General features: G+C 40.2%; 2 protein-coding genes across 2 annotated transcripts in view; one reads left to right on the plus strand and one right to left on the minus strand.

The window, feature by feature from the left end:
- RPE65 (retinal pigment epithelium-specific protein 65kDa) overlaps positions 1-3260 on the plus strand; it is a gene marked incomplete at its 5' end in the record, with an annotated part of 4603 nt that extends 1343 nt beyond the window's left edge. Inside the window, 5 exons of the mRNA XM_009577289.1 lie at positions 171-300; positions 1143-1257; positions 1344-1438; positions 1547-1658; positions 3109-3260. Of these exons, the coding sequence (XP_009575584.1) occupies positions 171-300; positions 1143-1257; positions 1344-1438; positions 1547-1658; positions 3109-3260 (604 nt within the window). The remainder of the gene's footprint in view (positions 1-170; positions 301-1142; positions 1258-1343; positions 1439-1546; positions 1659-3108) is intronic.
- An 848-nt stretch (positions 3261-4108) lies between these two features.
- LOC104076427 (methylcrotonoyl-CoA carboxylase beta chain, mitochondrial-like) lies at positions 4109-17279 on the minus strand. The gene is made up of 12 exons (XM_009577288.1): positions 16960-17279; positions 15134-15330; positions 13822-14000; positions 12759-12839; positions 12144-12322; positions 10476-10668; positions 9360-9451; positions 8290-8446; positions 7400-7522; positions 6631-6779; positions 6005-6086; positions 4109-4314 (listed from the first exon to the last, which is right to left on the minus strand). The coding sequence occupies exons 1-12, from the start codon at positions 17277-17279 to the stop codon at positions 4231-4233; spliced, it is 1836 nt and encodes a 611-aa protein (XP_009575583.1). The 3' UTR covers positions 4109-4230.
- Between the last annotated feature and the right edge of the window lie 147 nt (positions 17280-17426).

The raw sequence follows: 17426 nt of genomic DNA on the forward strand, positions 1-17426 counted from the left end.
CGGGTTTTCCTGGCAGGGGAAGCGGTGCGCACGCACCCCTCGCTTCTGCCAAGGAGCTGGACCGGGACTCGTCTTACTCCATTGGAATTTTAGTAAAAACCAGCTACGTTTGAATCCCCTGACTTGCAAATGACATCTTTGTTTCTGCCTGTGATCCCGTTTTCGTGCAGGTTCGAGTTTGTTTACAATTACCTCTACTTAGCCAACTTGCGAGCAAACTGGGACGAGGTGAAGCGACAGGCAGAGAAAGCCCCGCAGCCCGAAGCCCGCAGATACGTGCTGCCCCTGAACATCGACAAGGTACCAGCGCGGCTCCGTGCCGCTGCAGCTGCCAGCGGGGCCTGGGGACGCCGATGTCTGCCCAACTCCTCTGCAGGGCTTATGGCCAAGCATCGCTAGTGCTCTGCCTGACCCCATTTAATTCAAATTAAACGTTTTAATGGCAGGGGGAAACTTAAAGTATGGGTCTTCAGATAAACTTTTTTTTTTTCCAGCTGATCAGTGTTATTCTATTTTATTTCCCATAAATTCCTGTTCAAATCAGAGACCGTGGGGCAGCAGTTAATCCCGAAGGGTGCCGCTGCTGGGCGCGGGGAAGGGAGCAGCCGCAGCCCGAGCGTGTGTGGTTAAATCCTTCACCTCCAACTCACGGTGTGAGGTCCATCACGTGGCCAGCCTGCTTGCAAGCTCGCTGGCTTGCAATTGCTGGGGTTTTTCTCCAGCAACCCCACTCGTGGTCATCGGCGGGTGGGCCGGGGAGATGCAGTCAGCTGAGCTGCTTGCGGAGCTGCAAAGCTCACGGGCACCCCTGCTTGTGTTGCTAAGCAAGCAAAAAGTGCAACCCCACGAGGCAGTGCTTAATTAAAACCTCTGAATGTCTCAAGGAGGGAAAAAAATTATGCATGTGTTTATGAGCACAGGGAAGGCTGACATACAGGCGGGTTTTAGCAACAGGCTCTCTTGCTGCACTGTGGCTAACTCAGAAAACAGAAGAAGCAGCCGTTGCCGAGCGTATTGCAATTCTGCAGCTTGATGAGGCTCTGCTGCACACCGCTGCCTTCACTGTAGTTTGCAACAGATCTCTGCCAATAGACTAAGAAATCTGTTTCTCCACTTCTCTTGGGTATTTTCCTTTGTCCCAGGCTGACACGGGCAAGAACTTGGTCACCCTGCCCTACACAACAGCTACGGCGACGCTGCGCAGCGATGAGACCATCTGGCTGGAGCCAGAAGTTATTTTCTCAGGGCCGCGCCACGGTAAGACGACGACCCCGAAGCGCAGCGAGTCCCCCCTGCATGCCGCGTCCCACTAATCCTCACGCTTTTTTTTTTTTTTATTGTAGCTTTTGAATTTCCCCAGATCAATTACAAGAAATACGGTGGGAAACCTTACACGTACACGTATGGGCTGGGGCTGAATCACTTTGTCCCAGACAGGGTAACTATCAACCAACGGGTGAAGCACATCTTTTCCATGAGCTTTCAGTTTAAGGACAAGAAAGAGTATTTCCGAGATGGTTTTTTTGGGTTTTTTTCCCACCTTTAGCTTTGCAAGTTGAATGTTAAAACAAAGGAGACCTGGGTGTGGCAGGAGCCGGATTCGTACCCATCGGAGCCGATCTTCGTTTCCCATCCAGATGCCCTGGAGGAAGATGATGGTAATACTGATTTTATTTTGGTCAATGGCACCGTGACTTGAAAAGCTTGTGTCCGCTGGCCCTGCGGGCTGTCTGCAAGGCTGTGCCAGAGGCAGGCATGAGCCCCCAGACGCCACGTACCTTGTTCTAACGCTGGTGGGAGGTTTCTGAGGAGAACATGGGAAAACTAAGACTGAATGAAAACAAAGGAGAAGACCGACCTTTAGGTTTAGATGATCTATTGTCCTCATTTCCTAGCCTTTTTCCATCAGGAATTGCAATATGTAAAGAATTCCGGGTGGCAGAACTTCGTTAAATTTAAACCTCTCCCAAACCAAGCATGTTTTCTATTCCTGACCCATCCTCCTTGTGCAGGAGTGGAGTGAATTCAGGCTTTGTCACTCGAGGACACGTAGTTGTGTTCATGCCAAGCACTGTGCACGTTTCTTCGTGCATCCCCAGCCCTGTACCTACTTTTGAAGGTGAGTGGCAGCATTCGGCCCGAGAGGGTGTCCACTTATTCCCTGAATTCCTCGTCTCCAAAAAGGATTACGTGAAGCTAGGAGAAATCTTGGCTCTGCTGAATTTAAGAGCCAACTCTCACTGGTTTATAGTGAGAGTTTCATATTTCATAGCCAAAATATTTCGTATTTCAGGGCGAAATTTCGTATTATCTGTTCCCAGTTCAGGAAAGTGCTTGTGCAGCGGCTTAAGTCCCACTGAAATGAAAAGGTTTTAAGCTTGTTCTTAGAAGCTTTCCTTGACTGAAGTAAACAATGTGCATTTTAGGAATGTGTTTAAGTCTCTCTCGCTTCCTGGGACTTAAGCCCCTGCAGAAGCACTCTCCGAAAGCTGAGTTAACACCATGCTCACAGCTCTGTCCTCCTCCCCAAGGCTGTTTGACGCTGTCATGGACTATGGTGTGTGGTTGTTCCGCGTTCTCCTGCAACGACCGACCCCCAGAGTACACAAACGAACAAACCGCCCAAGAGATAGGGCGTCCCGTCCATTCCACACAGGGATGCCAGGATCCAGAAATGGGTATCTTGTCGCATTAAACCTCAGAAGCAGATTTATGAAGTAATTTATAAATTTAAAGTAATTAGTAATGTTCAAAAAATTAATGGACAAATTTGATATGTATTCCAGTAAGTGACGTTTGTCGTCAGCCCCTGCAATAGCTTTTCGTAGCTCCTTTTCAGAATAAAAACATTTTTTAGTTTTAAAAATAAACTCTATAGGAGCTACGGTGCCACAGCACCCCAGGCCAGCGAGCTGATGACGGCAAAAACCCAAAATAGCATGAGAAATAAATAATCTCACCGTCTGCTTCAGAACTGATGATCACGCAATAGTAACGAGATTTACTGGTGTCCTGTGTGCGAGTGGCGACTCTTACCTCGACCAGCCCACGGGACGGGTACAGCAAGGGCACACCTGGGACAGGCTTCTCGTTTTTCTCGCCTGCCAGGGGTTGTGCTGAGCATCGTGATCAGCCCGGGCGCAGGGCCGAAGCCCGCCTACCTCCTGATCCTGAACGCCAAAGACATGAGCGAGGTTGCCAGGGCTGAAGTGGAGGTGAACATCCCCGTGACCTTCCACGGACTCTTCAAAAGAGCGTGACCGCTGCCTGCAACGCGTCGCATTAGGTTTCTCCCAGCTCCGAAAAGGTGCGGTCTCTGTTTACAAGCATTCAGATGACCTAAATTCCTTCAACATCACTTTTTATTTGCATGGCTACTTAATTAAGATTGAGCATTTCAGTTTTGTTGACGATTCTTCAAAATACTTAACCAGGTATTTTTCAAATACACCCTTTGGCACCACTTTAAGACGTACAGTGCTAAGAACTATACAGTTAAAACAACACAAGTTTGGGGTGGTGGGGAGGTGGTTTTTGTTTTTAGAAAATTAAACTTCGCAGCTGCGGCAGAGTTACAGATGCATGAAACGGCACAGTGTGAACTCAATACCTGCACACATGGTAACATGATGTAGAACACTCTCTGTGCTCTGTTACATGTCTTGAGAAGGGGTAATTTTTAGCCAATACTGAAGTATTACGGATTTAAATCACCTCCTGGTCACTCCTTTAGTATCCTCAGAGCAATCCGAGTGGAGCCTTTCCATAGCTGCTTTGGAAATCTGAACTGGCAGCCCCACGGCTGTGTGGCAGGCGGCATTTTGTCCTTTACTGAGGCTGAAAACTGCCCGCATTCGTTTATGTGTTTTCTCTTTCCCATTTCTTTTGTCAAAGTGCAGTTTCTTGAGTTCTGGATTTCATACTAAAACATGAATATGAAAACAATCAAGCAATTGTTACGGCTTGGGATGAATTTGCTTCCTTAGTGTGCTATAGACTCTCAGCTTAATCCTTCCTTCGCACAAAATAAATTTTCAACTAATGTAGTAAGAGGCTATGGTTCAAAATACAAACTTACTGCTAATAGACTTAAAATCCAGGATTCTTGTTTGTCTGCAATGGTTTAATATTTTTATTAATGGTATCAAAGAATTAGAAAATCATTGACATTAAAGTTTTCTAGTACATGGTGCTAACTTTAAAAGGCTGATTCTTTGAAAACGGCTGCAGTCACATTCTGATGACAGGATATGGACACGGAGATACAACCTGGTACTTCTGCTGTTCTATAATCTCTAAGCACTGTGCAATCACCTAATTAAAAACAAAAGACAATATAAGCAATGGGCCTCTGAAACAAAAAATTAGTAAAACTTACTAGTTATGCACCCATTCTGTAATGCACTTGTTCTTACTTTTTGCAAAATAATGAACATTTAAAATGAACAGTTGTTGGCGGTAGCGTTAGGCGAAATAGATGTCTGTGTAACGTACCACTGGGGCAGGGGAAATGTAAAAGAAGAAATGTCCTCAGGATCCCAAAGTTTATGCGTTGCATACAGAGATCACTAAACCATTTTAAAGTCACTGTGGTGACAAGAGAATTACTTTTGGAACACTGGGAAGCTATTTTGCTATAAAAATCCAATGAAAATATATTGTGTGATAATCCATTTCTGTTATTACACAGCTACGCTCCTAAAATTCCCAATCGCCTATCAAAAATTAGCAGAATATCCTGCTCTTCCGCATCCATATTTTTCTAAGAAGTCATCTTTCTTGGTGCCTTGTGACAACAGGGACTGAAAATACAGAACTGGTTTTGGTCTTTAAAAACAAGATAATTCTCCATTAAGATTTTGTTAACTTTTATCATATGGCGCATATAATAGTCTCCTTTGCCAAAACCATTTGTGTATCTCGTTGCGAATCCAGAGTCGTGGTAAGCATTTTCCTAATTTCACTGTGCATATTCCACTTCTACTGGAGCACATTGTCTTTTAAAGACTATTAAAAAAAAAAGCACATCAAGGATCTGAATGAGCACATGCTGTCAGTTCAGACAAAGATAAACATAAATTCCATCTATTAGCAAGAACTGGGATAAAGTAGCAAAACAATATTGTAAAAAACAGCTAAACATGCAAACATGAATTGTAGTATGCTGGTGAAAATTACATGAGAGCAACAATGATTCATTTCAACTGTCACGTATTTTCTTTTCATGTGTAGTTCCTAGAGAGAGGTAGTCTCTGGGCTCTAGTACTAGAAAATACTTCTTGGTGCTCTCCCATCATCAAAGTTCCCATAAACTCCACAGGAAGTATTTAACATCTACGTAGTACCATAAATAGGTACCATATTTAGAAGGATTAATTGATAGCAGGCTGTATTTGTGATCTTGAAGTAAACAAGCCTCAGAAGTGCAAAGAACATTAAGTATTGCTAATAAACAATATAACAAGGAAAAATAGAAGAACGAAGGTGGCGGCTTTCAGAAAGAATCTAAAAAATCTAAAAAAATAAATAAAAAGGAGGGGGGGGTGCATCCCAAACGTAAGCAGCAAATTACAAGCACGAAGAGAAAGTAGCAAAAAGAAACATCCTAGGACAAAAGAATGGAAGCAACATGAACAGTGAAGAGCCTGAACTTAAAAGACTAAAGATATGGGTGATTATGCAAGACCGAAAAAGAAAGGATTTGGGTACAGAATCAAACGGTAAAGTCAATTAAGAGGTTCAGTGAGGAAACGCTGTAGTCAAGCAACCAGAACGTAACCAGAATTCAACAGAAACTTTCTGGATAGACTAATGGAGAAGCGAAAAGATGAGAATAGCAAAGCTAAATGCCACATAAAATGGAGTGAGAAGTGGGAGACCCGATTCTGAGAATCAGCATGCCGCTCACCTTAAGCGGGTCATAGGCTTGCGCGTTTGCCGCAAGATCCTTTTGAGATCCGAGGATAAAATGTACTGTAAAGAACACGTAAGGAAAAAACCCTACCTTTCTAGTATTTTGAGGTAGAATTACACCATCATCCCAGAGTCTGGCAGAGGAGTAAAATGCACTGCTTTCTTCCTCTAGCCTGGAGAAGAGAGTATTAAACAAGCTTAAAAGCACAAAAATGTAATAAAAAACATCAGGCCAGTAAAACAAAATCATAGATGAAAAAGGCATATACTTCAATCTCAAGTGAATGTGCAGTACTACTATTAAAATTAATTAGAATCCAGCAAACAATACTTAACAAATCTGATCATTCTGTACTACAGACCATCCTCCATATTCAGAAGATCACCATTGTTTAATAAACAGCAGAATATCTTGATTTTGGGTTGTATGGTTTCAGGGTTGTTTTGTGGGGGTTTTTTTGGGGGTGTTGGTTGGTTGTTTGTGTTTGGGGTTTTTTTGTTTGGTTGGTTTTTTATTTCTTAAGTCAAACATTTTTGTTTCCTTGAGAAGATCCTAAGAGCAGACATGGAATTACATGGAAATTTCAAATATTTTTCAGTAGATTCAAGTTTGCTTTATTTGTTTGGGATGTGTTGATCTGCAAGATGAACAGAAGTAGGTAATTTAACTAATTAAATCCCAGTGTAACTGCAAGGGTTTATATTTAATGTCCTTACTTTTCTTTCAGATGTTTTAGCTCTGATTCATCTCCTGTACAGTCATTGTCCCCAGCTTGTGGGACTGTGGAGAAATGTCTTGAATCCACAAGAGCAACTCTTGCATTAGGCCACAAGAACAGAAAGTTTGGACTGAACGATCTCCCGCACTACAAAAAATGCACAGTACAAACTCATTGAAATTAATCACAAAAACATGGCTGTAGGATGGCACAATCAAATTCAAGGCAGAATGTAATACAGTCTAATTTGTAAAGCATTAATGATACAGCTCCTTTACATTACAGCTACAGGTCCTGTATCAGTACAGACACCCTGCTGTAGCAACCATCACAATCCCCACTGCCTTCAATATTCCTATTTTATTATTTCATTTCTCCTCCAAGCACTGACATGTTTAATTCTGAGCAAACAAAGAGCCCTACTAGCAGCGTGAACAGCACACATAGTAGCACAACTAAAGGAGATGTGCTCCTTGATCACTGAAAACAAACAGCATGTGCTGAGAAAAAGGCAGGACTGGCTCCGAGTAGGGACATTTTCAGACAACCTGTTTTTTTTAGAACTGGCTCTAGGTTCTTAGATGCAGACCAAATTTTCTGTAATCACATCTTGTGATGCATTCTTACTTTAAAAGTAGTTAAAATAACGAATTGAGTTAAATGTCTGTAACAACAGCTGACTCTGTTTTAAAAATGAAGTGCTGTGAAATCTTGGTAAAGTGTAAAAAGTCTATTACCAAACTCATTAACATTTATGTTACCCGTACCATAACATAACTTTCGCTCCCATAACAGCCACCGATTACAATGGTTATTTTGGGAACAGCAGCACAAGCAACGGCAGCCATCATGGAGGCCTGGGCTTTTAATCTGTTGGAGTGAGCCTCTGCCTGAAATGAAAATAAAGATTTTAGAGCCTTTAAGTCTTTCTTCTAGATTCCCTCCGCTCCCACCAAACTTGTGTTTCTAAAACATTTATTTCTTTACAAGTCTGTATGATCATTTCTTCCACAACAGTAAGACAGCATCATTAACTACCACAGCCCATTATGCACTTATTTTACAATGTAAATCAGCACAATTACAACCAGTGTGCAAAAACCTATGATACAGTGCAACGCTAGCTCTCCCAGGCATTAGCAAAGCTCAGATACAACGCAATTATACCAGGCTTTGTCTTAAGTATTGGTGACAGTTGGGAGGAAAGGGGCTGCAGAAAGTCTCTGCTCAGAGAATCTAATGTAGGTTTTCATACGAGGCTCTCTGTAGCCCAGGACAAAACATACTGTACTTTAATGCCTTCACTTTTCTAAAAGAGAAGTATCTGTTTTTCTGTGGAGCGCAGTGGTATGAGAAGAATCGATAGGCTGCATTTCAATGTAAAAAGCACTATAAATTCCAAGTTTTACAGCTTGCATGCCAGCTGGACAGTACCATTTTAGATAAGCATAGAGACCTGCTTAAAATTAGAGTAAAGTGAGAATGCTAACGGAAAGATTTAAGAAGAAAGTAATTATGAAGCTTCTTGGTTTAAACGATCAAGAGTGGTTTAAAAAAATTATTTTCCTAACAATTAATAATTTCCAAAATGTAATCTCAAACAAAACAAGAACTAGGCATTACTTGAATTAAGCATATTGAACTAAAAATGCCATACCTGTGAGATGCTTGTTGGCTCTGCTGTATGAGGAGCAGTATTTTGGAAAAAGAGGATGGGAATGCTCCGCTGACTGCACAGCTGTACAAAATGGCTACCCTTGAGAGAAGCATCATGAGACAGCTCCCCGTTGTTAGCCACTACCCCCACCAAGTGCCTACAAAACAGACACATGAACTTTTTCACTTTTGAACCCTAGAAATTACAGAACTGTAACTCATCACGTTCTGAAGGATGGAAACATAAATATCCGTACGCACACACAGAGATCTGCCCTTTTACAGAAATTCAGAATGTAAAAGGATGCACTTACACATGTCATTTCATTCAAGGACCCTCCATACCTAACAAACAAGAAGTCTTACAGCACTCCTGATATGTAAAGCATGGAAGTATTAACATGGATTAATGCCCAGAGGGCAGGTAAAGCTACAGATGACCTGTCAGAGTTTACACTGCAAGACAACGTACAAGGTGCCAGGACTCTGGGCTCTCTCTAATTCCTGTAACATACAGCTAACAGTCAATCTGAAAAGTTTATACTTTCAACCTAAAGAGGTTCTAAAAATATATTTTATTACTTTTTTTTTTTTTAATATGATTTGACTGGGATGTTGTATGCTTCATGAATGTGTTAATAATACAGTCTGATCTGAATTATGCAAGGTTTTATTGTATGGGTATTATCCCATCTCCATCACATGGGAGAAGGGATGATAGCTTTCCACTCAGTTTGGGAAGGAACACTTTCAAAGATGCTGTTTCTCATTTCTTAAGGAATCTGCTGAGACTTCAATGTTCCAACTGTCTGGCTAATAGTTTTTGTGAACAAACAAGTAATTTCACAAAGTCATGAAAACCACTCTCTGATACTATTGGCCCGAGACATGGTGAATTTGGAGCTCCAAGATAGAAGATCAGGCTTTCTAGAAGTATTTTATTACCAATTCTTGATTGACTCAGAGCTTCATAAACATTGTTGTTGGAATACTGTAAAACCTGATCATGATATAAAAGCTATTTAGACAAATACGTCCATACGTTGTGATAGTGAAATCTTATAGCCTTACCCTTCCACATGGCCAAATCCTGTTACTAATGTTGTTCCATAATTAGCCTTGAATTCCTGGAATCTGCTTCCATCCATCAGACGGCTCAGAATCTGCAAAGAAATATACAGTCTTTACTACAGAAATTTAAGTGAAAATAGGATAGTTCTGCTAAAAGATATGCTCTGTTCAAATAGTAAGGAGACCTGTATAATGCAAGAAGTCAAGCTAAATGAGCATAGAAGGCCCTTTTATGTCTTACACTCTGCTAAATACTCAATATGCACAAAATATCATATTTGTGTTTATGTTTGATTACCAACCATGTATTTTGAGCCAAAGTTCAACTCCAGAATTATTTCAGTGTTACAGAGCACAGTTGTCCATGTGCATAAAAACGTTGTAAAAACCCGAGCATGTGCAGATACAGTTTGCGTGCGTAAGAAACACTCAGTTGCATATTGCTCATGCTTTTTTCAAACACAGTTTAAAAGCTGCCTTCAAAACTACACTGCTTTCTGCAGTCACTCCCCTTAACTGTAGGAATTTACCCCTGGAAATGATACTGGATTCACATCCTTGGAGACTAAATCTCTTCTAGAACACGACAATGAAAATAGCGTGGGTAGTTCTGCATGTCTCTGCTTATGTATTAGCATCTATCCCAGCCTCAAACAAGTTTAATTTGAGCTTTGTTGTTTTTTCAGTCAGTATTTTCATTAGGCATTTACATTACAAGATAGAGTCTTGACTACTTGGAGGGGGGGTAAGGCAGGGGGAGGGGAAAGCAGGACACTAAAGGGGTACACGTTCTCAAGGCAGCCAAAGCAGTACAAGACACACTGACATAACAGCATCTCAAACTGTGCATGGAAACAGATGGGGATCAGCTGGCATAATCTGTAATTATCTTATTTCTAGCAGGTTTTCAGCTTAAATATTTCCTATAATTCTACAGAATTGTTGCCATTCTGCTTTGTTGCAGACTCAAGACAGTTCGGCAACTGATTAGGTAATAATATCTCAGGTACTTCAGGATTCTCAAGACAGAACAGCCTGTTGCCTGTTCATCTGGAGCTACTACATAGAGCTACTACATACTGAAAGGACGAAGGAATACGGTATCTGTCACCTTACCAATTTTACAGGAAGAGTACACCTATAATCTTGCGGTGCCAGTCCCAAGAGCTCATCAGAACTATACAGAGGACTGTCATGCTCTACAACCTCCTCTGGCAGTGGATCATAATTTAATGTAGAGATAACATTTCGAATACATTCATAGGCTTCCTTTTCTGAAGATGCAAAATGGTCAGCACAGCCACTGACACTAGGAGAGAGAGCAACATTAATTAGTATTGAAATAATGAAATCTGAATTCTGATAGAAAACCCAAATTAAAGGAAAAACCTTAATTCGTACTGTGACTCTCCAAACTCCCTGAAAATATTGTGATTTTGTTCTTGTGTGAATGAGCTGAAAGCAAAGTCAGTGGAATTCCCGTGCAATCCAACCCAAAAACAAATTCACAGTAAGAAGTTCTTCCCTGTGACCTTTGTGTTTACCTGTATTAAAGAAAGACCTTTGAGCTTATTTTCATGATGATATTGTTGCAAACAATATAATAAAAGGAAAACAAGCTTTAAAAATTATTTCAAAATAAGCACTTCCAGCCCGGATATAAAGACAGTAACTTATTATGTGTAACACAGTTAGCTGACTGTCACACTAGTAATTTGTTTTTGTGAGAAAGGTATGGAATCTGGTTACCACACACTCAGCATAGAATGCCAAGAACAAAGAAGCAAAGCCACGCTTTTCCCCTATCTAGAAGGAAATAACTATTTTGACAACTACAGAAATTTCTGACATAGAAAAATAGCATTAAAGAAACGATTAGATAGCTCGTATCAGGTTTATTTCCTGTTTGCTCATCTCCTGCTATGAAGCCCTCATTAACAGCAGAGGCAGGCAGGCTTTCAATTCTTCTTTCTTCAGGTACTTTTACCAGCATTCAGATTCTTCTCTGCAGTGAGTTAGTCTAGTGCTTTCAGAAGCAGACAAATGGAAAGAAGTCATACCGCCTCTCCACTCATCAGTTTAGGGAAGAAAAGAGAATTTCTTATGCATTTGCCCCATCATCACAGTATTCGAACACTCACAATTTTTTTTTAATATTTGTATCCTGACAATATTTGTATTAGGAAAAGAAATTCTACCATCCCCCTTCTATAGCTGGTCCCTCTGAGGCACAGAGGAACTGACTCGCCTGAAGTTGTTCAGAAAGTATGTGGAAGAATGGGGAATCAAATCCAGAATTTGTCCAGTCCCTGCTTCACCCCATAACATCACTTAATTTTACTTCCATTTGGCTGATCTAACAAAAAACCCATACCTGAAAAGGAAAGCAAACAGTGTAATAATAGGTTCCACTTTTGGCCCTGATCCTGACATCTGTAGGTACGTGAGGCTTCTATCAGAGTGTGTGTGTGTGTGTACACACACAGTGGAAGTGGAAAGTTCCCGTGGACAGTAGTAAAGCTGAAATTGTAATGCCACGTTACTTCTTTCATTTCAGAGAGTTGTATCTAGCCCCATGATACTCCCACATACATAACTGAATGCCACCAACCTTTATAATAATTCATGTATCATTTTTTCGCCCCATGTTTTTCAGTCCTTGAGGACCATATTGTATCCTATCACTGGAGTAGCTTCATTCACGTTATTTTAAGATAAAATGACAGTTTCTTTAAAGCTAAGTATGCTGAATTCTCTCCTATTTTTAAGACTTATTTCACGTACTTAGAGTGAAGTTTAGCTCCTCCTAGGTCCTCGGGAGAGACATGTTCTCCTGTAGCAGCTTTTACCAGAGGTGGGCCACCAAGGAACAGTGTACCGATTTTATCTACAATCACAACTTCTTCTGCCATGGTTGGAACATAAGCACCTCCAGCTACACAGGAGCCGCACACCACTGCCACCTGAGGACAAAGAAACCAAAACAAACCAAGATGCAGGAGAGAGGAGAATGGAAAGGCAAAACCATTACGTTTATTTCAGAAACATTAAAGAGACTAAATCGCAGCTTGGGGAACAATGAACTAGAGAAATAAATACCAGCATGAACCACAATGCTGGTTTTGAGAGAGTTCAATGTTTACTCTGAAATAACCTAGTGATTTGATGCTTTTCCATCATGATCAGTTAGTAAACACTTAGAGGATCCTTAAGGCTGAAGTCTTCTGTTATGAGAGATACTATCTGAATCTCGCTTCCCCACAAACAGAAAAGGTGAGCTTTAGAAAATTTTTTGCATGTTTGAGAGTTGTTCCTAGAATCCGTATCAGAATAAAACTTTTTTCAGAACTCTACTGATCACATACACCACACTTACTTGTACTCCAAATGACACTGTACCTGAGGGATTCTCATGGCAGACATTATCGCTTCATTGTAGAAAACTCTGCCACCGTGTGACTTGTCAGGAAACAGCTCTGACTGACGTTACAGAGAAAAGACAAAGTGAGTTTCAATATTAACTACAACAGCCAACGCTTCCTCTTCGCTCCATTCATTCACAAACGCATTGTAAACAACTCTGGGAAGGTCACCAGGTAGGTGGTTACCTTCCCAGGTAGCTGGGAAGGTAACAATCATACCCGAAACATTCATATACGGCATTCACTATGGTATTTGTTCCCCTTATACACTGTGCAATTCCACAAAAATACCCATGTGTTTCAAAAGCAGAGGTAAGTTTCGTAATTTTTTGTGAAACCGATTTATTCTACACAAACTGAGACTATAAACATGGAGATGGGGAAGCTCATGTTCATACTTTATCTGTGAAATGACTTCAGCACAGTTTCCCTTTTCACTTAGTTTTCAATACAATTTCGATACAATTCCTTAAGTCCTTAAGTCAGGTAAAAACTTGTTCTATGTGTTTGCTTTCAGTCTGGAGAAGGAACTACTATAGTCTGTGTGATAACATGACCTCTGTACGTTGGAAAGTAACCTCCTTTTACAGTAAGAATTTCAAAAACTACCTTTTTAAAGGCCATGAAGGTTACTGCATTGCTATCACAAACACTACAATAAAATAGAGAGTAATTTTACAGATTCTGAAGTTGAAAATAGAAACTTCAAACAATGTACTAGTTTATTAAAGACACCAACACATTTCAGCACACTGAGGAATACCCATGCTTGGTCAGCACTTTGTCCCCCCACTGATATTCAAGTTTCTAAACTTTGATTAGATGCTAGATGCAAGGTTAGCCATAGTAATCACCACTGTTACATACCTTCTAATCATCTCCTGGACTTCGATTTGTGGGAAAAACTCAATTTAAGTATAACAGGCAATTAAAGTCAACCAGCCAAAAAACCAAAACATAAATCTGAGGTTTATTGCTAAATATTAGTATGATTCAAATAAACGTAGGTATTTTCTTCTGTGAAGTGGTTCTGATACTACCTGTAGTGGTAGGAATGCTCCCCCGCTGTCAACGAGGTACACAGCTAACAGTCTGTTCTGCATGGCTATTTCTTGAGCTCTTAATTGTTTCTTCACTCCAATTGGGTACATAGTTCCTCCTTTCACAGTTGCATCGTTTGCTATGAAGACACACCAGACCCCACAGATTTTGCCAATTCCTGTAAGTGGTACCACAGATACTCATCAGGACTCTCTAAAATACCATAGACAAAACAAGGGGGCCAAATTATAGCTAGGATGTTCTTTTGGTAATACTGTATCAAGAAGCTGCAAATTAAGTTGCAAATACCACACAGGCAAGAAATATGTAGCTCTTCCCTGGAATAACAAACTGAAAGCTAATGACATTTTAAAAAAATCTAAGTGACAGAAGACAGAACTTGAAATAAACTTACTTATTCCTGGTGACAATAAAAGAGAAAAAAATACAGTCTGACTTCCAACTCTTGAGATAACAGGGAAGGCAATTAAAAATTACCTACATAAAACTGAAAAATGTAACAATCTGTGACAAAAGTTAGGATTTCATACTCTATTCTTCTAGTTACTTCTTAAACTGGAACTGCTTTTCAAAATGCAATGAAAAGACATGTCTATAATTTGAAAAATATTATAAAATAAATGTCACAGCTCCTGTGTCACACAGTAACTTTGTCCCCTTTCCTTTAACAGACAACACCGTATTTGACACATCATTCTGAATTTTTTGAGACAAAAATCAGTAACTGGTAAATAGAATAAATTACTAATCTAGAAGAAATGAAAGAACTTTTTTTCTTTAAAGGTTTCTCCCAGATTACCCAGCAAAGATCGCAGAAGAATAACGCAGCAGTGGCTGAACTCTTTCATGTTGGGAGCTGCTACTGGATAGAACCGATGTTCACTTTTCCTAGGAAAGCACGTTCTTAAGATACTAAAATATACTAAAATATTCCTGCATTACATGCATCCTTTTTCCTTTCCTAGTAAGAACAAACACCTTAAGTTCAGTGAGGAAGGCTCACTGAAGGTGTGCCTTCACTGTATAGGAAGTGTGTGCAGCACAGAGACTACAATCACTTACTCATCACTGCACCCAAACAGCATCTCTCAAATTATATTAAGGATCGTGTTGGTTCAAAACCCTTCTTCCTTCAGGGCTGCATCTCCAGCATGGGCTGCTCAAAACAATACCCTCAACCCATACCCATCTTTAGATCTAATATGAATCATACTTAAAGATGTGAGCAATGAAACAAACAAACTTCACCAATTTCCCATTACATCTAATACTACATTTGCTAGCAATTACCAGTAAGGCACCCCGCAGCAGGGACATCACCGTATGGCATATTGAGGCCTGCCAGCGGAGACAGCTCAAGAAAAGACTCATCATCAAGTAGCAACTTTAGGCGTTCACGAACAAACAGCTTCTTGTTTCTCTGAGTATGACGCAAGATGGCATCTTCTCCCCCTCCTTTACTGGCCATCTCTAGCATCTCTGAATATCTGATTTAAAAAACAAAGTTTCAATTAATGAAAACCATCTTTACTTACAAGTTACCCTTTAGGGGATATAACACAGTACTTAAATGTATTGCAGAGTTTTCATATCAATGGTATGAGAATGAACATGAATTCACATTTTCGGATTATTGTTCCTTACAAAGTGTAATAAAAAGCAAAGGTTTGTTATTTAAAGCAAGCATTTTAGTTTCGTTATTCAAAAATTGTCTAATAAAGGCAAAAAAAAGAGTGAAATAATATACATATTCTACCTGTAGTTTATGTTCATAGCTAGTAGACATTATTAAATCCGTATCTTCCCCTGGGTGTTGCCCATATACACCCAACACACAGTATTTCACAATATATGATCATACTTAATCTCTGCCAACAACCCCGTGAGCGCAGTACTGAGAAGGGGCTTACCAACAGGGACCAAAGCTGACTTTGAAAGATATTGCCCTACAACAACCAATAAACTAGCAGCTATTAATAAAGCTATCATAATTTGCTAGTCCTAATTCAGCATGGACATTTACCTCCATGTTCCAACTACTCTAGGGAAGAATCCAGTCAAGGGCTTCCTCCTTCAGTTCCTCTCTACAAGTTTATCTGACAAAAATCAGTAACTGGTAAGTAGAATAAACTACTAAATCTAGAAGAAATGCACACTCTACAGCACAGAAGATACACTTTAGTGAACACTACAATCATCAAAGGAGGAAGAGATTACCAATGTTATTGTTGAGGCAGCATCAAGTACAGAAAAAGAATTGAATAAACTGTAAACAAATGTGGTACCTCGAATAATTCTGGTCTTAAAAAAAACAGGTTCTTAACTTATTTAAAGTAAAATATTTTTCACCAAGATGCATCATCTTTAACTAGAAATACTGTTTGACATAACTATTTACACACCACTTTGTACGTGACTCCCTTATCTTATTGTGGCTTCCTGTAGACTGTAGAGATTGAAAAACCTCAGGAGAAAAAAGCTAAGGATTTTTAATCATGTTGTAAATGCCACCACAGGAGGGCACAGTGTGTTTTCCATAGCTTTGCTTCCCGCTCATGTATCATTCCTCTGAACAAAGGCTTTTGAATTTTTGCCATCTAATCTTTAAGGACAAACACATAAAATACATTTTCCTGCTTTTATCAGTGAATCACGATTAATTGCAGTAACTGTCACCTACTCTTTCAGGAGGGATCTGTAAATGCGTGAGTCACCATTTATGTCTTTGCATTCAAAATCAAACACGGAACAAATTTGATGAAGGCCTAGAAAAAATACTTCTTGGCAATATATGCAAAACAATGTCACATGGAACTATTTTAAATACAGTCTGCACCTAGGTTTAGGCATTTCAGTCAGCATTTAGGCACCTCTTTTGGGGGGCTGAAATTTTTAAGTACTGATTCTTGCAAGAGAAGCTACCCGAGAAAACATCAGCAAGGAAACTAGTTTAATGTTCAAAAGGTTAGAAAAAAACCGCAATTTTTTTTTCTTAGTCTCTGGACTTTTTAATTAGCGTTCTTCCTATGTTAAAAGTTCCTAAAAGTGCCCCTAAGTAACTCACATCATCTCACAAGCAGCAACATTTTTAGAACACCACAAAAACAGTTTATTACCTTTTAATAACAGCCTCATTGTTCCTTAAATTTTCTTCAAACACATGTTGATACACAGACAGGATACGTCCATCTAAAACAGGGTAAGTTTTTGCATACCGTCTATATTTTGCTTTATTACTTACTAAACGGCAGGGAAGCATGTCGCGTGTCCTTTTCAACCCCTGATTCTGCAGTATGTGTGCGGGTTGTTTACCATGACACAAGTCCTTATACTTTCTTTCGAACACGCGATTTAAGGTTTGTAACCTTGGAAGCAGCGGAGATGTGGCGTTGGGGGGCAGCCTGCCCAGGGAGCACAAAGTGACAGTGTTCCACATGACCCTAAGAACTGAAGGGAGGAAAAAACAGCATTTATTACCAAAAATTAAACTTCAGATTCCCTCGACTGACGAGGCAAAACAGACACCGCACCTCAGGCCGGGGCCGTGAGGGAACACCCCCGGTTCCCGCCCTGCAGCACCCTG

Source organism: Fulmarus glacialis, unplaced genomic scaffold, assembly GCF_000690835.1.
Source record: "Fulmarus glacialis isolate BGI_N327 unplaced genomic scaffold, ASM69083v1 scaffold49374, whole genome shotgun sequence".
Classification (NCBI taxonomy): domain Eukaryota; kingdom Metazoa; phylum Chordata; class Aves; order Procellariiformes; family Procellariidae; genus Fulmarus; species Fulmarus glacialis.